The following is a 22,627-nucleotide window of genomic DNA, read 5'->3' as shown; positions in this document are numbered from 1 at the left end:
TAGCCCTGTCCTAGAAGATTCTCAAGCACATTTAATGCAATTTTGTGAAATCTAGAGGTCAGTCTTGTCCCCACATCTAATAATTCACAAAGTTCTACATCAAGGTCCCCCATTCTCTATCTTTCTCTTTAATTCTTACCAGGGCACCAATATCCTGCTTTCCCAGCTGTCATTTTCCTTCTCACCCCCTCCCCAATATTTATTGCATCTTTTCTGAGTGATCTCCCTCTAAATATCAAAGGAGCCTGGTATCATTCCCCCTTCTGCAATTCTTGAAAGACTAGCTGTAATGAGATCTAATCTCCTGAGAGAACCGCAAGCATCTGCTGGTTCCTGCTCTCCAACCTTATCTCCACCCTCCTCCTCCCCATCACTCACTCTATATTGCCCTCACTCCAAGCCATTTAGAGTTCCCTAAATAATATGTGACCTCAGTGGTACATTTTCACATTCTCCTCTCCAGGGGAGAATGGCCTTTCCTTCCTGATCTACTTAGGAAATTCTACTGAATCCACCTAAACCCACTCTCCCCTGAAGCCTTTTCTATCCCACCCAAACAGAAATTGCTGACCTGTTTATGTTCCATTGCATTTTGTACACACTCCCTATCACATTATATTGAAATAATTTTTATAGATGTATTTGTTCCTTGTTCTTATCAGAACCCAACCAGAATATGAGATCTTGAATGAGAGTGAATTTTATATATTTTTGATCTCTAGCATTTAGTGTCTAGCATATAGAGGATGATCAATGAATCCCTGTTAAATGCATAAATGATTCACAATGAAACAAACCTTGCTCCTCAAATAATTTTAAATGTAATTTTGTAGAAAAATATTGAGTATCTTATATGTGTATTTAGATAGATATTAATAAATATATTATTGAAAGCAAAAATATATGAGAAGAAACTTATATTTTATCACTGACATATTTATTAATCACTCTTGGAAGAAAAAGTTATTAATGAGGTTTACATGAATGATGTACCACCTTTACCAAACAGTAGTTATGAGCAGTCCCCAGTTTCAAATTTGATACCTTCTTGAAAACTTTATGAACTGCAGTCAGAGGTAGATTACAGCCTAAGCATGCATGCTTGAATGTTAAGAAAACTTTTGTTTATTTTGTTTTGTTTCAAATACTGTTGAAGGAGTAGAGAGGTAAAACATAAAACTTCCAATTTGAAGTACAAAATATTAGAGTTATCCGAGCTTAAATTGCAGACATACAACCTAGGCAATAGTTAAAAAATAGGGAACACATCAGCATCACCAGGAGAGCCCTTGAAAACCATACTCAGATCCTACTTCAGTGCAGGACACCTGGAAGGCTCAATCAAGTTCAGTAAAGGTGAAAGAGAAAAATAGCAAAAAGAAAGAGAAAAGGGGAAAGAGGGGGGGTCTGAGAAAGAAGATAGGAAGATGGAAGGGAGGAGGGAAGAAAAGAAGAGTGAGAAAGAAAGAGAGAGAGAGAGAATGCATTACAAGGACAATCAGCTTCCAATAATGGCAAATATTTCAGCACTCCTCATGTGGGTAATGTACCTGCATAGCTTTCTGCAGAGACCTGACAAGAAGCCTCTACACTAGATTTAAATTTTTGGCTGGATACTTTACCACTCAGATTATGTGTAAATATTAGAATTCAAACTACCCCTCGCTGACATGTGCATAAAATTTTGAAAACCATTTTCTTAATAATGCCAGGTCCTTCAGGAGCTCCGGTATTTCTATTTGTCTCCCTTCTCAAGAAAAATGCTCTTTTCATAATAATGTCCATTTTCTTTTCATAGTCTCTTTACACTTGGTAGCCCAATATTATAGTTTGTGTAAATACCATGATTTTATTTTATTAATCAAAAGAGAGGTCAAATGTAAAACACTATGACAGAAGATGCATACTGACAAAGGAAGGGCTGAAGTACATAAATCTCTACTATTTGAAGCACAGAACCAAATTTCTTATGACTTAAATTTTATCTTATTAAAGGACCCATAATAAATGACAGTCCATTTCGCTGAGTGAGTTAGAAATTAAGAAATTAAGAACTGGACTTTTAAAACTAGCTCAAGCACTATCTTTTTCCAGTGACATTTTTCCTGACCAATTTTTCCTGACCATTTCACTACATGGTACTGACTCTTCCTTCTTTTTACTCCACTGTATCTCTATACTTATAAGATTCCTATTCAACTCAAATGAGCATAATTGTCTATGTTCTGTTACATTCCCAGATTTATAAATTACTCAAAAGATGAGGCTATATCATACTAATCTTGCATTTTTCAGTTTAGTTCAGTTCTTGGCCCAAAGAATGCACTTAATAAATATTTAATAAATCAATGCCTTTAAAAGTCTATGAGAGTAATAACATACTTTTGCTTATGTTTTTCTAACGGCAGAAAATAATATTAAGCTAGAAAATGTGCAGTGAAGACTATTACAAAGCAGAAAAAAGTATCTATTTAATTTCAGTAACAAGAGACAACCTTTGTCAACATTGTTTTCCTTTACTTATCTATTGTCAAGTTCACACTTTATATAAGTCAATTACCCCTTTTTAGATGGGTGTTCACAAAGGGAGCTGTTTCTAAGTTACTACTTATGTCCTCCTAAAACTGTTTTTAAGGTTAATAGTTCTTAATTGCATTGAGACAAAAAAGGACAAGGAATGAAGTAATGAGTTTGTACAGCTTCACCTATGTGGTGGTTGTTTTAATGATCTGGCCTTCTCTGTTTTTCTGACCCCCTTTTATAAAACTGAATAACTCTCACAACACGTTCAGTGACAAAGCATGCCTGATTTATTTCAAGTCCGGATCTTTAGACATATATGTTTATGTTTGTCTGCCCAGAGCTTTCAAATCACAAAACAACCTTGTGTACACATACTGATGAGGGGGCAATGCTGACAAATAATTTAGCTAATGCCGTTACATAAGAATTAGCTCTGCAGAACTGCTATGATGCGAATTTGTTAAAAAGCAGGCTACAAACGTAATCTTCTTTCATACTTTGATGTTTGGGGTTATTTACTACCACCAGATTTTTGATTCCTGCTAAACATACACTTCAAATTTCATGACAGATATAAACTCTATGAGACAACTTATAACAACTTCTCAGAAAATTGCACATTTGAGGATCCAATTTCCTTCTTTCATGCTACCACTGAAATCAGCCTTCCTTCTGATCACCAGGCAATTTTTCAACCTCTTTGAGATTTCTCTTCCTAAACAATTTCTTCCAGAAAAGCTTTTGGCAATAATTTAACACTTTAGTCAGCCCTGGTGATTTAGGTGAATTTTAAAAATCTGAAAATAGATTCCAGTGAAATGAAGCAGGGGTTCAACTTACCTGAGAGTCAGTGTCTCCCTGGTGAGAGCCTTGCTCTGTCACACTTAAATAGAAACTCAATAAGTGAAGACATGTTATTTTCCTTTTGTGTGCTTAGCTTTACAAATTCATTTACCGGGTGCCTGGGTGGCTCAGTTGGTTAAGCAACTGCCTTCGGCTCAGGTTGTGATTCTGGAGTCCCGGGATCGAGTCCCACATCGGGCTCCCGGCTCAGCGGGGAGTCTGCTTCTCCCTCTGACCCTCCCCCCTCTCATGCTCTTTCTCTTTCCCATTCTCTCTCTCAGGTAAATAAATAAAATCTTTAAAAAAAAAAAAAGAACTCATTTACCAAGGACATGCCAATGACTAAACTTCGGTGCTTCTCCTAAATAATACCAATTATTTTTTTAAAAGACGAAATTTGACATCAGCATTTGCTATTATGTGTGTGTGTATCTGCATAATAGTCAAGAACATACTTAGAATTTGACCTTTGGGTTCAAATGTTGGCCTTTCCATTTATTAACTGTGTGACCTCAGCTAGCTTATTTAACATCTCGGTGCCTCAGTTTCTTATCTATAACTGGTTTTAGTAACAATATCAACCTCATAGGATTTTTGTGAGAATTAAACAAGTTCATACAAGTGAAGTTCTTAGAACAGTGCCAGGCAGGCAGACTTACACAGGCATCTCCTCAAGGCTGCCTGTAGGATGGGCATGTTTTAGAACCTTTCTAGAATACTGTTAGCAGTCAGTCCCTATGAATCAACCATATGAATCAAAAAATATTTTGCATTTTGATTTTTTTTAAAGATTTTTATTTATTTATTTGACAGAGAGAGAGAGCACACAAGCAGGGGGAGCAGCAGAGGGAGAGAAGCAGGCTCCCTGCTGAGCAGGGAGCCCAATGTGGTACTCGATCCCAGGACCCTGGGATCATGACCTGAGCCGAAGGCAGACGCTTAACCGGCTGAGCCACCCAGGCGCCCTATTTTGCATTTTTAAAACTCTTAAAGATAAGCCTCTATATTGGTAATTCACCACAAAGTTTGATGATCATCACTACTTCTCACTAATAATTTTTATCTCTATTGTTTCTTCCACAAAGATGGAGAAAACATACATAACTATCTTTTGCACTAGATGATGACTAACATCAGTTGAAAGTTCCTTGTTTACCAGGTCCTATAGTAAATGCTTTATATGTAGTTTATTTTATCCTCACAAATTCCTAAGGAATCAGGTTCTCTTATTATCACCAATTTACACACAGGGAAATCAAGGCTCTGGGAGATCACAGAGCTAGCTAGAAGTGTCAGAGCAGAGAATAAGGAGGTGTCTGTGTTACTACAGGGATAGAAGCTGAGTTCTTAGGGATGGCACTTAATTATGTAAGGGGCTACACAGGAAATTCAGTTTAATATCTTCATTTCCCAGTTGAAGAACCTAGAGCAAGACAGTGACTAAGCTGATGCAAAATCTAAGTCTCTTGCCTTAGTCTGAGGGTCTCTCTGTCACACCACACTGCATCCTCCTTTCCTTTAGTCTAATCCTGGATTTATATTTTCCCACTTCTTCAATGTTGAGTAGAAAGTCAGGGGAAAAAACATGTTTGCCCTGAATATATTCCTCCCCCCACACATCCATTTTTTCTCCTTTGAAGTAGCAACAACAGCTGCCAAACAACGATCCCTCAGGCTTATAGAGCATCAGTCGGCTTCGCAGATGAAGGCAAAGATGAAAAGACAGAAATTCCTCCTTTAAAGAACTTTGCTAATGTTTTTCACTCTAAATTCACTCTTTCATTAGTGAACACTTTTAAGACAACCCTGAAAGCTCAAGGCAAGAGTAGCAAAGCACTGAATTCTGGGAGCTACAAGTGGTCCCTAATTGATTGCCAAGGGCCAAATGAAGGGGAGTTGGGTGAATGGACACTCAGGTCTCTATCTTCTCTAACTCATTTTGTTTAAAATCATCCTTTCCATAGCCTGCAGTCTCTTCCACCTTCCCTACGTTATTAGAGACAAACTTTATTAGCCAAAGGCAAGAGGAAGAAAAAATTGCCTCCATATTTATTTTGGGTTCCAGTGATTTGAGCCCTTTATCAAGAGAAGACATAACAAGAGTTAGAAACAGTATTTCCTGGCTTAGACCAAAAGTGCTTGCATTCTAAATCTGAAATCTGGACAGAAAAAGCATGCTTAACTTTAAGCATAATGTTTCAATATTTTACGCTATTATTTTACTCACATATATATATCCATTACACACACATAAAAACACACATGCAAAATGCAGTATATTACACTGATTCGTTTTGCAAAAAAATAGGCTCTGTTGTAATTCCACACTGAAAATTATCTCCTTTTAAAACCAAGGGCAAGTCAGGAAGAAAACAGTAACATATTCATTTAGTCATTCATTTAATAAATATTTATTGGGAACCTACTATGTTCTAGGCACTCTCCTAAGCATTGACAATACCCCAGTGAACAAAACGGGCAACAGTCCTACCTTCATGAAGCTTAATTTCTAGTGGAAAAAAGCCAAATAATAAACAGGATGAATAAATAAAATATACTGGGATGCTAACTTGTGATAAATTCTAAGGAGAAAAAAAGTAAATATCAAAAGACAGTAGAAGTAACTAAATGAGAAGAGTAGAAATCTGAGATGGTATGATCAGCAAAGACCTCATGAGAAGGTAAGTTTTTATTTTTATTTATTTTTATTTTTTTATCTTTTTAATTTGAGAAGGTAATTTTTTAAATAAAACAAAAAGGATTTAAGAGATTAAAATTCCACCAGAGAAGAACAAGTCCAAGGTCCTGAGTTGGAAGATTATTTTGTATCTCTGAGAAAAATGCCCAGGAGAGCAGAGTAGCTCCAGTGACATGAAAAAAGAGAAGAGTTGTAAGGAATGAGATCAGAAAGATAAAAGGAAACCAGATTATGTATAACCTTACAGTTCAACATTTTGACTTTTACCATGCACAAGACAGGATCTATCAAAGAGTTTTAAGCAGAGAGATAACATAATCTGACATATTTTAATAGAATCATTCTGGTTCAGGAAGTTAAAAATGGACTGAAGTAGTACAAGGTCAACAACTGGTAGCTTTTATAATAAACTAAATGAGAGATGATGATGACTTGGAGCAGCATGGTGGCACTGTGATATGGTGTAAAATGCTGGATATATTTTTCAAAGTAGAGACTAGAAGACATGCTGATGGAATTGATAAGAGATGTGGGGGAAAAAAAAAAGTTAAATTTGAAACCTAACTTTCTGGTCTGACCAACTTAACCATGGATTTGAAATGGGAAGACTATAGGAATGTCTGCATGTATGTGTTTTATTTTATTTTACTTATTTATTTATTTATTTTTTGGTTTTGCTTTGTCTGCTGGAGATGGGGAAGGAGCTCATTTTTTAACATGTTCAATTTAAGATGTCTATTAAACATCCCAGTGGAGATGTCAAGTAGATAATTGGATATACAGGTCTGAATTGATAGGAGAGGTCTGCTAGGAAGAAATGAATTTGGGAGTCATTAGCATATAGATGAGGAAGATTCAACAAAGAGACTGAAAAAGATAGGTCAGGAAGTAGGAGGAAAACTAGGTTGAGTGTGATATCCTTGAAGCCAAGTGAAGAAATTACTTCAAGGAGGAGAAAGTAAAAGTCTAATGAATGCTGCTCAGAGGTCAAGAAAGTTGAGGTCTGAGATTTGACTACAAGATGTGGGATCATTTAGCAATGTGGGGATCATCGGTAGCTCTGATAAAAATAATACCAGTGGAGTAGAGAAGTGTGGACAAAAACCTGATTAGAAAGAAATAAATTAAAGATGGTGAGTATAGACATCTCTTTCAAGAATGTATGCTATAAAGATGTGAGAAATAGGGGAATAAATAGATATAAAGTAGGATCAAGAAAGTACTGTTTGAATGTAAAATAAGAGATATAAGGGAGTGATCCATTAAAGAGGGATGATTTCTCAATGTCAGAAAGAATTAAGAGAGCTGTCTTTGAATAGGTCAGATGGATGTGATCTAGGGCAGGCTACTCAAACGGTGGTCCAAAAATGACTGGGAGACTGTCAGAAATGCAAATTATTTGACCCGATGTTAGAGCCAATAAATAAGACCTAAGGGTGGGACCTAAGGTTGTAGGTCTTTTTTTTTTAGCAATTTTTTTTTTATTATTTATTTATTTATTTATTTATTTATTTATTAGAGAGTGAGCAGGAGAGAAACAGCATGAGAGGGGAGACGGTCAGAGGGAGAAGCAGGCTCCCCGCTGAGCCGGGAGCCCGATGTGGGACTCGATCCTAGGACCCTGGGATCATGACCTGAGCTGAAGGCAGTCGCTTAACCAACTGAGCCACCCAGGCGCCCTGAGGTTGTAGGTCTTAACAAACTTTTCAGGTAATTCCTATGCATGATACTCTGAAAGGTATTGACCTAGTGCAAAGGGGAGGGATCAATCTTACCTAGAACACAGACAATTCATCTGTAACAACAGGAGAAAAGGTGGTGTATGTGGGCTTAGGTGAGGTGGGTAAGTAGATATGGTAGTGGGACCTTACGGAAAATTTTCTAGTAATTACTCTGACTTCTCAATGAAGGAGGAAGCATGAATACTAGTCCCTTTTTCTGCTTTGAGTTGGACTATTAGTTCCAGAAACCCAGAGTGACATTGTGTTGCATAGCAGAGTTGTATTAATGTCCTCATATCCTCCAAGCCCAACTCAATTACCCCTTGAAAAGACAAACTTCCCACCTTTTCAGGGCCTAATGTTCCTTAAACTGATCTACATTTTCTGGCCCTGCCTCAATCATGCCATTTCTTACCAAAAAATAAGGCTACCATTTATGGAGCATCCGCCATGCTACAGGCACTTTTAAATATATTCTCTCATTCAGTCCTTCCACATTGATTCATTTATCCATTATTTTACAGATGAGAAAACGGGATACTCATAAATGGAACTGTTTATTTACCTAATCATTCACAAACCACGCTCTCCAGGGAATACAGCTTCACCAAAGTGATTTCAACACAAGCACTCTGTTTTCCTCAATTTTATGCCACTCCTCCTACTTTGCCTACTTAAGTTGCTAACAGGAGTCCACTTTGTTTTTCCAGAGGTTACTTTAGTTTAACTGTTCTTTTAGCCAATCAATACAATTCATCTTTCAGTATTTTACCCAATTACTACTCTCCTCCCCGGATTCTCCTCCCCCTCCCCCTTCTTTCCTCCCTCCTCCTCCTTCTCCTTCTTCATCAATCATTTCTTTACTCCCTACAGTTGTATCTTTACAACTACATCTAATATGCCATTTTCTTCTCTTTCTCAAACCATCCACAAAGTTTAAATTTTTTAAATTACAAAAATAAAGTATGAGTAGCCTATTCCTTCTTAAATTTTTTATTATTGAACAAGTACTATGAGTCTCTCATTTTGCCTAAAGTCAAACTTTTTGGTTTTCTATCATATTTTATGTGGCCATCAGGGCTTTTCATGTATTTACTGCCTAAGCTGGGTTCACCAAAAACCCACACATACCTCCTACACAAATAGCCCCCAAACTAGAAAGTGTTTTGAGCTTTAAAACATTGTTAAACATTTGTGCTCTAAATCAAGTGGAAAAAATTCCAATGACAGAATATGCCAGTATTATATAAGATCACCTGTAAGTTTTTCTTGGTCAATATTTGCTTATTAATTATTTATCATATAGGTTTACCATGAAACATTTTCTAGGTAATAAAAGACAGGCTACCATAAAAAAAATCTAATGAATATATTCATTAATCAATATCTTTCAACAGTCCATGAGCAATAATGCACTGTTGTGGGTTTTATAGTTATTGACCTAACTGAGATTTAAAAAAAAAAATAAGTGTGTGGTCAGGTCACGTTTTCTGTTAGATTACTATAGTAATTTTTTCACTATTTTCTAGTGATAGAACTTTTCTTATTATTTTTCAAGAAAAACATATAGGTAATCATGTACAGGTAGTCAAATCTAGATATTATCTTAAAGTCTAAATAAAATCATTGGTAGTTTAATAAGACAGTGTGTGGCTAAATTAACCACTTTTGTCATCTATGTAGGACACATTATTTTTACTAGGCCCTTGTGATCTAGTGAAATTAACTCTTTTCTGAACTCCATATGTATGGTACATTACCATTCAGGGATTTCCTCTACCATAGGTGACTCTTCACTGGCATGTGACAATTGTATTTCTTATCCTGATGAATATTCACCACCCAAACCCCAAATCTGAAATTCACCCATGTAACTTCCTCTCCCTCACTTCTTACATCTATTCAATCACTAAGTGCTATCAATTCACCTCAAATCTTCATGGAATCCATCCTTTTGAAGTTTACGAAGTTTCTTAGTCCCGGACCTCATCCTTTTTTGCCTGAACTAGGAGAACATGCCTTTAAGTGAACTTTTTGTCTCGGATTTGCTTTGCTGTTCCTGCAATACCCATCTATCCTCTATCACAAAAACGCCAAAGTAATAATAATTTGAGATATAAATCTCAATGACTAATGACTTCACTGCTTTACTCTAAATTCTTGAATTACATACAAGATAATTTCCGAACATCTTTGGGTGACCCTGAAGGTCTGGGAGCTGGTCACTGCCAGTATTTCCAACTTCATCTCTTGCTACTTACTCCATCACCACCATTCACACTATTCTTATGGAACTTCTGTAACCACAGGGTTTCTTGCCCTGAAAACAGGTTGTTACTTCTACATAGAATAATCACCTCCCCCATCTGCAAACTAGAACTCAACTTCTGAAATGGAAATTATAATGATAATCACTTCACTGGATTATGAGAGCACAGCAAACTATTTAGCTCTTTACAAATAGTAGCTATTTTTATTTCCCACAGCTAATAATCATTATAATTTAAGCTTTTTTATTTCAATTGTGTGCCATTTAAACCTATTCTAAAAACAACACATTATAGATTTGATGTTATTGATAAACACCACTGAATTATAAACTTTCACTGCTGTTCTCTTTCCATTCTTTAGTTACTTGAATCTCTGAGAAATTACAAGCATTCCATTTGTGTTGTTTTTCTTTTTTTCTTTCTTTTTAAAGTATGCATTTTTCTTTTTTTTTTAAAGATTTATTTATTTATTCATTTGAGAGAGAGAGAGAGAGGAGGAGCAGAGGGAGAGGGACAAGCAGACTCTGCACCCAGCACTGAGCCCGATGAGGGGCTCGATTTCACAACCTCGAGATCATGACCTGAGTCGAAATCAAGAGTTGGACACTTAACCAACTGAGCCACCCAGGCGCCCCTCTTCTTTTTTTTTAATTTGCAAATAAGAGCACTGGTTCCCCTGACATTCAATCCTATATTCTTCTAAAGATACTATTATTTTGTTGACTGATAGTTCATTAATAACTATAATTACCAGCTGCATGTTGCATCTTAAATTATCTAGCAATTGCATGTATATTAGTTTTCAATTCTGGAAATTAAGCTCTTGAAAAGACACTTCCCCCTCCTAAATCAGGTAAAGTTCCAGGTGTACTTTTCAAATAATTAGATTTGTAAATCCACTTTGCTTTTTGTTATTGCCACATTGTAATACTAATGCAAAATTTCACAGTCCTTTCTATGAATACTCTTATTCAAGGCTAACTTTAATTTATAAACTATTGTGCTTTTATCCTTATTGATCTCTCACATCATATGATTTCTGAAAGACACAAATAAGTAATATTAGGTTTTCTAAGCCTGTGGTTAAAAAAAAAAAAATAAGAGTCAACTAAAATCATTTGGAGGGAAAAAAAAAAAAAAGCCTAAATTCCTAGGTAATAGAAGCAAGAAAGACCTGAGGAGTCTCTTAAAGCTCTTTTTGAGAATAAAAGGCATACACACCTCTATAAATATGTATCTTTTTCAATTTTATTAAAGACATTTCCTTTATTTCTCCTGCCAAACTGTTTATGAAATATATATATCTTTGGCTGAGAATTCAAGCTACAAACAATTCCAGAATTCTCCTAAGGAATCAAAATAGTATGTTTCCTTCTTATAACAGGTTCCTTTTCATTTAATTTTCATTCAGCCATATTTCCCTTCATGTCTTCTTCTCTACATTTTTTTTCATTTTAGAACACATATATTGTACAAGACAAGGGCCTCTGATTTATTCCATTTGGGACCTGAGATTTGGATATGGGCAATTCATAGTATTTGTAAAAAGAATATAATAATACTATCCATAAGTCCCAAATTCAAAATACACATTTGCCAACGGAACTCTAATAAACAGATCATTGAATTTTAAAGCTGAAAGGGGCCTTGGAGAGCATGGAGTCCAAACCTGAAAAATGAAAGCCAAAGAATGTTAAGTCACTGGCCAGTCACTCAACTAACCAGAGGAGAAAAGGACTGGACCCTCAGCCTCCCTAAAGCCAAGTTCTGTGCTCTTTTTTAATAAGTCACATGTTTTCTCATGACAGAATTCTGGTATTGGTCTCTCATTCTTCACAAGGTGAAAATACAGTTAAGGGAGTTTGTCTTTTGTCTGACCAACTAGGAAGCATTCACTCTTCTTTTTTTTTTTTTTTTTGAAGAAGCATTCATTCTTAAAAGCAAAACTGGAAACATGAAATTTCCATAACAAAAGCTTTTCTCTAAGGCTGCCTTTTCTGTCTATTCACAAGTAAGTTACCTAGGGTAATGTTCTCCACAGGCAGTAGCTATTAATCTTTGACTTTTTTTTTTTTTTAGAAGCAACAATGTTAATTTTAGGTTACTGTTAAAAAAAATTTAAAATCTCTTACTCTCAATATCTGATCATCTTGGAAATTCTTTGCAAACTTTGTTTTCATGCTCTGCCTAAAAGTACTCTGTCTACGCTGGGAGAAATCTGTAGGTATTAAGTTTGATGTTTGAAATGTGCACTTTGGCAGACCTCCATCTAAAGGTGTCTTTTTTATGAACAATAAAGAGCAGCTGATTATACTCACAGAAACCCCAGAGGAAATAGATTCTGTTGATGGAAACTGGCTACAGGGGAGCAGGAAGAGCTCAACTTTCCCTCTCCCTCCAACCTTCGCTCTCATAATTACCAACCAAGCCCTATCAAGAATATTTCCTTTAATGAACGAGCAAAGTGTTGGGAAAGGAAGGGAAAGGAAGAGCAAGGCACTTCCCATGAGGGTGGGGGAAAGAGGTTCTGTGAGCTTTCCCCAGCGATTAGAGCTGGGCAAGTTGATCTCTTTTCATGCTGTGGATGAGGCATGCTGCAGTCACGCCTCCCGCTGCTAGCCCAGCACCGGGATCTTAATCAGTCACTATGAAAACTCATTAGCTCCACAGCGATGAGTCCTCCACTGCTGAAGCTTGGCGCTGTGCTTAGTACCATGGCAATGATCTCAAACTGGATGTCCCAAACTCTCCCATCCTTGGTAGGACTGAACACCACGAGGCTGTCGACGCCAGATACTCTAGTAAGTCACTCCGGTGGGTTTGGCCATCTTGGGAAGTAAGTGCATTAAACCAGTGGGCTTGATTTTGTAAACTGCAAAGGCTGAGATTTTGCTTCTCTGTTTACAGGGCGGCTTCAGTGATACAATATTTATGGGCTAACTTTGGTCATGGATATTTCTTTGTGAACACTTTAAAGCTACACCAAAAAATAAATGGACTGTCTGAGAAATTAGCTGTGAAAGGAAATACTTGACTCGTTAAATACTTAAGACTGATAAGCTTTAACTTAACTATATTAACCTCAGGTTTGGAAGGATTCTTTAAGAAATGTGTTTTGTTTTTTTATCATTTTACTTCTTTTAATGTCTGTAAAATTCCCGTAATTTTTCCTACAGAGTATGCTATTGAGTATATTCTGTCTAACCTAGTTTTCCTATAGCAGGTTCTTCCTTGGAATTCAATTCTTAGGACTGTTTGCAATGCCTTCAGTCCGAGAAACCAACCTCTTTTAAACACAAATTAAAAAACCTCAGCAATTTGAAGCCTGCCAAAAAGACTTTAAGAGAGCTAAGAAACATAAGCAATATAAAACTTACTTGATAAATCATCTCCCTTTAATTGTTTAATTTCTTATAAAGACTCTCCTATCACAAGTCTTGCTCCTATAGCCTTCACTCACCTAAAATTAATGTCTTTTTAACCCTTCCCACATTATAACGAAGTCTTTTCTGGTAGTTTGAACCATGGTTTTGTTAGCAATACTCTAAAACCTTTCAAATAAAAATGAAAACTACTGGTTTTTCAGACAAAAGTTACAAATTCAAACAGAAGGAATATCCTCGAAAAATCATTTCCCTGCTCTCAGATAAAAAGATACAGAAAGAATTAGTATTTGGAGCTCTTTACCTTATCTTTATCTTACCTTTTTATCCTATCTTTTATTTTTTATCGCTGGATTTTGCCAGTAGATCGAAAAGTCCGATACTAAAAGAAAAGCAACCTTCCATTTTCAAGACTTATTTGCAGGTACTACTAATAATTAATCTATCAATGTGTAATTAACTGAATAGAGCCAAATCAAATTAATTACATAATTTGCTAGATTCAGCCAGTGCTTAGGGCGTGGGCAGAGCACATGTGAAGCACACTTTGACCCACTTTTATGTTTATCTCCCTTAGGTCATTTAAGTCACCTTAAATCGCCTACGGTTGAAATTCCCCTCCTTACCTGCATGATGTATTTATGGCAAGAGGGATGTAAAAGAGATTTCTAGCTATAAAGAAAGCATGATATGTCATCAGTAAACAATTATCAAATCAAATCAATTTACATTAATATACACTGAGCCAAATTTTCTCAATGTTCAAGAACCTGATAGTTCTCAACAACTTAGTTGCTGAATTAACTCTTTCAGAAAATGAATCTAAACTAAGAAATTCATGAATGAGTTATACTCCAAACTTCATAGCTTGGTTCTGATATGTGTATTTTTTTGTGTATGTAGACATTGGTTTTCTTATTTCCTATTGTTGCTGATGGAGGAGAATCAAATTTCCAAAAGTATGCATGATCCTTTTAGGACTTCTAGTTATCTTATAAGGTTAAAGTAAATTCATTTTCTTTACTTCCTGATTAGTAATCTGTTGGTTGAAAAATATAAAGCATTGCTATGGTCTGTGAAGGTTCTGATACAGCCAAATCCTCCTTTGGGTGACAAAAAAAACCTCAGGGAAGTTTACACTATGGTGTTCTTCACTAGAAAGGAGAAACCAGCTTGCAAAAGCTTTTTTTTTTTTTTTTTTTTTTAATGTTTTACAAAAGTGGCATACTTTACAGAAGAACAATGGCTATGACATTTCCCTACCTTAATTATTCAAGATAATTACTCATACCTTATGATTCCCACAGTGAAAAATGAATGAATCTGTATTTCCTAGATTAAGATCATAAAATGTTAATGGTGGAAAGGATTTCTGAAACCATCCAGGCCAGTTATCTTCACACTATTTTTGGCAGTGGTGCCTTTTTTACACCCCCCAAATTAAATCTTATGTAATACACAATGAATAAATATTTGTTGAGTGAAACTTGAAGTGGAAATCCAATCTGTAAAACAGATCATGGGTCAAATAATAAATGATGGGGGGGCATTTATCGGGCCTCCACCATCTGCTCCCTCCCCACACAATCAACCCCTTGCCCTAGGCAAGATTCCTCCAGAGAAACCTTCTAGCACTCGAGCTCAAATGGAAATATGAATGATCTAATCCAACCTCCTCATGCTGCAAGTGGGAGGAATGACCCAAAATGTGTAAGTGACTAAACAGCTGGTGAATGAGAGAGCCAAGGAAAGAAGAAAATCACCTGACCACAGTCCTGATCAGAGGAGTGGTCTCATCCCTTACTAGTCCTTACCCCGTCTGGCCCTGGTGCCACAGTAGGTTCGTTTTGCCCTGATCAGATGGTTTCCTATCACCCTGGACTCCACTTCCCTTCAATGGAAGGGTTAAGAGTGCCCTTCCTAGTAGATTTAGTTAGGATATCCTGCCCTTTTTAACATTCTTGCTGTATGTCCTCACTTTAGACAGTATGAATGGGATGAGCCTGCAATTGTGTAAACATCAAAAACAAACAACAAAAAAAGAGTAGGTCTTAAAATTTGTTTTATGAGTGTTTATGGGATGTGCAGATGGCAAAAAGTACAGATTTACACAAATACGAAGTCTTTCTTTAGAAGGGTAGTTTCAAGTAACCTGGAAAAAAAAAAAAGAGTTTCAATGATTAAATGCAATTAAATCTGTTTATAGCAAGTGTCTCTGAAATAGGCAGTGTGCATTTGATTGTCTCAAAAGCTGAAAGAGGTTTTTAAATTTCCAGGATATTTTTGTTAGTAAGCAGTTAAATACAACTCCTTATTAGGGGACTATGCTCCCTCTCGTTTTTGTTAAAATCTAGAAACATTTCTTTACTCTCCTCTTTGGCCCTATTTTCTTTCTTCTTTCCTTTCTTTTTTCTTTCCAATTTATCACTGGGCCCATCAGCCTTTGGAGAAGCTGGTGTCTGCAGAGGTGAAGCCTTGGCTCTCAGAACGCTCAGACTCCCTCTGGCACTTCTCTCTGACACAGGGTAACTGCCCCTTGAGGCTGAGCTTCTGAGAAATCCCCCACGCTGTGGACTCCACACCAGGAAGAACCTGGAAAAGAGCAATTAAATAAGCAGAGGACGTTCAGCAGACACCAGCTGTTCCCAGTCAGCCCGACTGCTGTGGTGGGAAGAGGCCTCAAAGGGAACCTGTGGGCATAAGTGATTTGTTTTGCTACAGTTTCAAACATCTATCTGACTTCTCCTCATAAATAACTTCTTCACTGAGTTAGTCAGTTTTAAGTTCTGTAAAATGAGTAGAATACCCTGACACAAACTCTCCATACTTTCTAAATTTCTATTCTCAACTCACCAACTTTTTTTCAGTCTGCATGAAGACACCTGACTTCTGTGTTTTACAGTTTTTCTTCCTCAAATCCTTAGGCAATATCCCTTTTTGTGAAAGGGCAACTAAACAAATTAAGGAGTGGGAGATGGATGAGAAAAATAACTGCAAATCTTGAGAGCCACAGAGAAAGTGATAATTGCCTTTTTAGAGAAGAAAAGTGAACAAGAGTAGCTGTATTCCTGTTTAAGTACTTAAAGCAGAAGTAGGGCCAAAAGAGGAAAATTACAAAGACAGAAGCTCAGATCAAGCCCCTCAGCTTTCCACCAGTGGAAGGCGCTGCCTATGAGGCAGTGAAATTCTTATCATGCAGAGTTCGAGTGGGAACACAAGAATAGACAGAAGCGTGACTGAGTGGAAAGACACAGGACCAGGTCTGACCTCTGAGTCTTTCCCAACTCTAAATCTTTGTGATTTCCAGAACATGAATACAGCTGTTCAACCAACCTAAATCTTAGATCTTTGGTTGTTTGTCATTTGTTTTTGTTGTTGTTGTTGTTTTAATAGTCGTTTTTCTTAGAGCCTTGAGGCTTTCCTGAGTGAAAATATGCATTTATTTCAGTTCCAACTAGTCTCATAAGAAATAGGAAGAAAACTGTTATGCAGTGACATCTTTAGTAACACATCCTCTGGAACACAACTTCGTTCAGCATGGTCTGTCAACATCTCTCCCATTCCTTTCCTCACATTTCTCCTCTCTTCACAACTAGAGCCATTAGCATGCTAAACCACATTTCACTCTGAGACCAAACATGTCCTCAGACAAAAAATTTATAAGGGGTTTCATCATCAGTTAGGTATCTCCACTCTAAATCAAATAGGGGCTAATAAATGGATTTTTCTCTGCTTTATTTTGTATACCTTGTACACCACTTCCAACATGTAGATTCCTTATTCTTTTTTGCCTCAGTCTGTACTTCTATGAAATGCCTAGAAACTCGAGATAAAACATAAGACCTAGCAACGTTCAACTAGCTGATCCGGTTCCCTTGGAAGGATCAGAAGTCTGTCCTTCGCCCGCCTCTCCACCTGGGCCCTGATAAATGATTGCAGAGCCCACCACAGGAACATCCAGTTGTCTTGCTGAGTCTTTACTGCTAACAGCTCCTCTGGGGTACCAATCGCTACTTATTTCCATACTGTTTAGATAATGCCCTCCATCTGCCTGCGTGCACTTCCTCCAAAGAAAACTTTTGGCTATTGGTGAGTGGACATAGACTATCTGTCCGCATTTATCTGCAGAGGATGGGAGTAAAGACTCTGGGCTGACAGTTGAAGAAAACTGGGTCTAAGGTCCTATACACGACATTTACTAAATGGATGACTTGAAAAAAATTGCTTATGTTGATTTTCAATTTCCTCATAACTAAGATAATGTCTATGTCAAAGGAAGGGTAGTTGTTTCAAAAAAAATGAGATTAATACAAAGGGTGGGATTTTATAAACAGAAAAACAAACTGAAATGCAAGATATTTTTATTTATTTTTACTCTTACCTCGGTATCTTTCTTTTCTGGTACAAAGCCGCTGGAGTTTTGGGAAAACTCTCACACAGTAGCTACCAAAGCATAGCTTGGTAATTAAATTATAAGGAAAGAATCCAGACTTGAAATCTAATTGTTAAAATTATCATTTTAATTCTCCTATTTAGAGCATTCTTAAATATTTCATGAGTTCTGCAATATTAAAAACTGCTAAATAGTTCATTTAGTTCTTCTAATTAACACAAAAGGTTCAAAGAGAACTGAATCAGTAACCACTATGATTAGCAATGCTTTGGATAGTAATAAACCACATGCACCCTCTGGGTCCAAGTACTGGCCTTCACAGCAGTTCCCAAAATGCTTTCAGGGTTATCTTTAGCATTTATAAAAGGCAATTTCAGATAACTGGTGGTGCAATGTAGTGGTTAAACTCTCAGACTCTGACATCAAACCACAAATCCCAGCTCTCCTGACTACCCCCTGCATGACCTTGTGCAAGTTCCTTACGGTCTTTAAGTCTCACTTCCCTCATCTATAAAATGGGTAGAATAACATAACCTCGTCCATAAGGTTAGTGTGATATTCAAAGGCAATAGTACATGCGAACTGCCAAGTAATGGCTAGAGCTCCATAAATGTTTGCTATTACTTTGAGTTCTACAGACACCTGAATAATTGCTCTTGTAAGTTAAAATGGCAGGTCTTTTTTCATTGGTATCCAAAAATTGTCTAAATATTTCCTTCCACCTGAGGTCTTAGTTGGTTTTATTTTGACCCTCTTTTCAATGCCAGTTATAGATACCCTAAAAGAGAGCACTAGAGATGCTCATAAAGCTTCTTTTATTTATCACTGATCCTGACAAAGAGGTCTCTATCAAAACCCACAGGACTGTCAGGCACTCATCTTTTATATCAGCATTTTTCTCTTTTGAGTTACCTTTTTCTTGCCCAAGAGGTAACTTGTTATAGTTGAGATCATTCAAACTAACTCTGTAGTAGATAAGGTCACGGCTCTTTTCAATGATTCTTACAAGAAGACAACTGGAAGTACAAACAAGGCTGGAGTCTACTTTTATTAAGCTGACACTTGAGGGAGAATGCTAAATGAACATCAAACCGTATTCACCTTTCCTGTTTCCGTCATTCTAGAGAGCAACTGACACCTTGCCCTGTCATGATAAGCTCCTCACTAGTTGGCCAAACACTTGGGAGTGAACACCAATATTAATGCTGCCAGGTTTAATTATCAGTGTTTGCACTGCTGTTAAAGATATTTTAATATTATAATTGGGTGACCTGAGCTCCTTTATCCAAAAGCTAAATTTATCCTAGTGACAAGATTTAATTTTCTAACATACTGGAGATTTGTGTCCAATGTTAGGTGAGGTCTAACTGAAACTACAGGACCTATGTCTAGATATTTAAGCCTCATACTGTTACTTAGTTTAAACCTCTAATTGTATCACTGAAACTACTCTGCTAAACCATTCCTATCTCCATTCTGTGATCTCTGCATTTTTCTTCTTTAATACAAAAAGGGTAACACAATAATCTTTAAGATGCTATCTGACTCTAAGGCACGCAGGGGTGGCTCAGTCGTTAAGCGTCTGCCTTCGGCTCAGGTCATGATCCCAGGGTCTTGGGATCAAGCCCTGCATCAGGTTCCCTGCTCAGCGGGAAGCCTGCTTCTCCCTTTCCCACTCCCCCTGCTTGTGTTCCCTCTCTCGCCATCTCTCTCTCTCTGTCAAATAAATAAATAAAACATTTAAAAAAATAAAAAAGATGTTGACTCTAATAATATATAATTTTAAGTACATCTTTCTATCCTAACTGGGTATTCAGGCATAAATGCTAGAAGGGATGAGAGAATGAAAAAGAAAGGAATAATAATGAATCCAATGCTTCAGAAATAAAAGGCAGCATAGGAAGCCTCCATGAATTATCTGAAAAGGTAGATTAAAAAGAGCACTGGCACCATTTGCTTCTCATTATAGATCAAGGACAAGGACTATGACATCTTCAAGAGTTTCTTGAGTTTATAACTTATAGCTTCTCTGATATTTGTTCATGATTGTTGTCAGAATGCCTATCAGCTCCCTCTAGTGATTATTGCTGAAGCCCTTGAAAAGAAAAAGAACTGTGTGTTGGTTGATGGTATGCAGTGATCTGGGACCTGGGACAGGATAGGTAGGAAACTGCATCAGTATCCACTGTGAATTCTAGCGACAGAAGATCTCACAGGCGATAGCAGATCTGTGGAGAGGGAAGTCAGCCTGCATTAGTTCTTTAAAGAGTCTGCTTTTAACCTGGCAAAACACTCCAGGTCTATAGGCAAACAGCAGCTGAGTCCAGTAACACTGGGCATTTTGCAAGACAATCCTCTGCTGGCCTCTCTTCGCCTCCTGGTTCCTAACAGCATCTCAGTTCCCAACCCTTAGCCCTTCTCTCACTCTTCCTCAGCCTTGACCCTCCAATCTGATTCATTAAATACCTTATTTTCTAGACTAAATTCATCTCCCTCTTCTCCTGATCATACAAGAAATACCTACCTGCTGAATCCCTGGAAACCATAGAAAGGCTGATGAATTTCCGATCCTAGCTATAGAAGTAAGCCAGAACTTAGCTAGAAAGAGGCCCACTGATTTATGTGATATTTCCACAGGAAAAACAAATTCAGATCAAATTGGATGGTTTGTCTATGTAACATCTGTTAGGAAGTTTTTTCAGTATACATGACTGACCTTTAAAAACAATTATCTGGCTGTTCAACATCAGACTGATATGGCATTGTAATTAAAAGCAGGGCTCTAGAGCTGCACTGTCCAATAAGGAGGCCACATGTAGCTATTGAGCATTTGAGATGTGGCTAATCTAAATTGAGGTAAGTCGTAAGTATAAAATGCACAGTTTCAAAGACAGTACAAAAAAAGAGGAAAAATAATGTAAAGTATCTCATGAATAATTTTTATATTGATTACATGTTGAAATATTTTGGATATACTGAGTTAAATAAAATACATTAAGATTATTTCTTTTTCCTTTTTCAAGCCTATTAGAAAAGTTAAAATTATTATATTTCCATTTGACAGCTGCTCTGGAGCATACTGCCTGGTTTCATACGAGCTCTACTACATCCAAGCTGAGCGTTCCCAGGCAATTTCCTCTTCTGTGAAATGGAAATAATAATTCCTGCTTCTTAGGGTGCTTCTTTGTACTGCTGCATCATCAAAGTCAATGCATGTGATGTGTCCCTTGGAATAGGGCCTGACCTTGAACAGGCTGCATTCTTCAGCCTAGGCAATCCCCAAGGAGAAACCCAATGGAGAGTCAAGCTACTGATAATCGCAGCAGCTGGAGGAATGAATGAGGGCTTCTCTGGGCAGTATATCATGTCATCCGCAGTGACTTCTGTTTGTACAATGGAGAGTATACGTTTAAAGCACAGTTTTTTCTGCAAAGTAACTAGATAAAAGATGAGGGTACTTATCTTTGTACCTGATAGAATGTACTTGATATGACAGGAACTATCTAGTAGTTGGATATAAACTAAGTGTTGAAATAAGACATATGAAAGGCAAATAGAACACTAGACAATACACATTAAATGCCTAATGAATAATACAGACAATCTTTCAGAAGAAGTAGAAACCATAACGGCTTAGTAAACCGAAGGTTTATAAAACAGGTATTCCAAGCAGGAGAAACAAAATGAATAACATACAAAGATATGAATCAAGGTGGCATCCTTTCAGGACACAGACCAATTTGGTTGGAAAGAAGTTTCCTATAGGAAGATATAGGAGGCTGACTTTAAGCTGCCTCCTTCATAGATAGGAAAGCCACTTTAAGCTAGCGTTCTAGAGAGGTAGGGTGGTGATTAAGTGCACAGAAGTAATTTGAGGAGATGAATTTGGCGGACTATGTCAAAATACTCTCCTTAACCTCTCTGGGACTCTGCTTCCTTTGCAAAACCATACTGATCTAATTCTTTTTACCCTATATTCTTATATGCTACTTTTCTAGCTTTATTAATAACTGCCCCTTCAATACACAGGAAGGCCCTTAAGATAGGGCTTTGCTTCAGAATATCACACATGAATAATAATCAGATAAATATATATATATATATATACTACTAACTACCACTTACTGTTGAGAAAGACAAGGTAACAGATCTTATGTAGAAAGACTAGTGATATGTGATTCAGTGGTTATCAGATGCTTCTAAAGTTGCACTAAAATGTCCAAATATGACAAAAAGCATTAGGGAGTGCTGTAGGGTCAATAAGTAGTTAATAATATGAGCGTATAGAAAGAAAAATTCTCCTTCTGGGGGACTGATAAAGAAGGTGTAACTGAATGAAGCTAGGCTACCTATAGAAGTTATTTAATCTCTTTCTAACTTTAAAGAATAAAAACAGAAACTTTAATTATCAAAAAAAGATGTTTTGCTTAAAATGTTACAAACCCACATTCTCTTTATCCTGTAATGGAGGTCTCTGTTGTGTGTTTGCCATTGGTTTCCTCAGACTCAGATTAGTCCCAAAGAAGGGTGGCAAGTCTACAGTTCAGCACAGGATCCCGATGGACGATGCATATGCACAGTGGTGGCTCCAGAACAAAACTTGTGTTCCCGGGATGCCAAAAGCAGGCAGCTTCGCCAGCTTCTGGAAAAGGTAGGTATCCCCATCCTCCGTGAACTTTTTTTTTTTTTTTAATCTACCATTCCTTGAAAAGGAAATGTGGGAAAGCAGGCAATGGTGAGGAAGGTCCTTCCAATTTTTGTCCCCCTTCTCAAATAAACTTTTTTTTTTCCCCTTC

The 22,627-nt window shown here is 37.0% G+C and overlaps 1 protein-coding gene across 2 annotated transcripts in view; it reads left to right on the top strand.

The window, feature by feature from the left end:
- Positions 1-22,627, top strand: part of OLFM3 (olfactomedin 3) — a 191,728-nt gene that overhangs the window by 130,576 nt on the left and 38,525 nt on the right. Inside the window, exons 1-2 of one of the 2 annotated variants that reach the window (XM_006728169.3) lie at positions 12,709-12,856; positions 22,336-22,482. In XM_006728169.3, the coding sequence (XP_006728232.1) occupies positions 12,728-12,856; positions 22,336-22,482 (276 nt within the window). In that variant the 5' untranslated portion in view covers positions 12,709-12,727. Of the gene's footprint in view, positions 1-12,708; positions 12,857-22,335; positions 22,483-22,627 lie in introns of those variants that run through there. The other variant, XM_006728170.3, reaches the window with a different exon arrangement.

This window comes from Leptonychotes weddellii, chromosome 4, assembly GCF_054177405.1.
Source record: "Leptonychotes weddellii isolate Sample4059 chromosome 4, ASM5417740v2, whole genome shotgun sequence".
Classification (NCBI taxonomy): Eukaryota; Metazoa; Chordata; class Mammalia; order Carnivora; family Phocidae; genus Leptonychotes; species Leptonychotes weddellii.
Note: the sequence above shows the minus strand (reverse complement) of the source record. Positions and strands in the feature narration are given on the sequence as shown.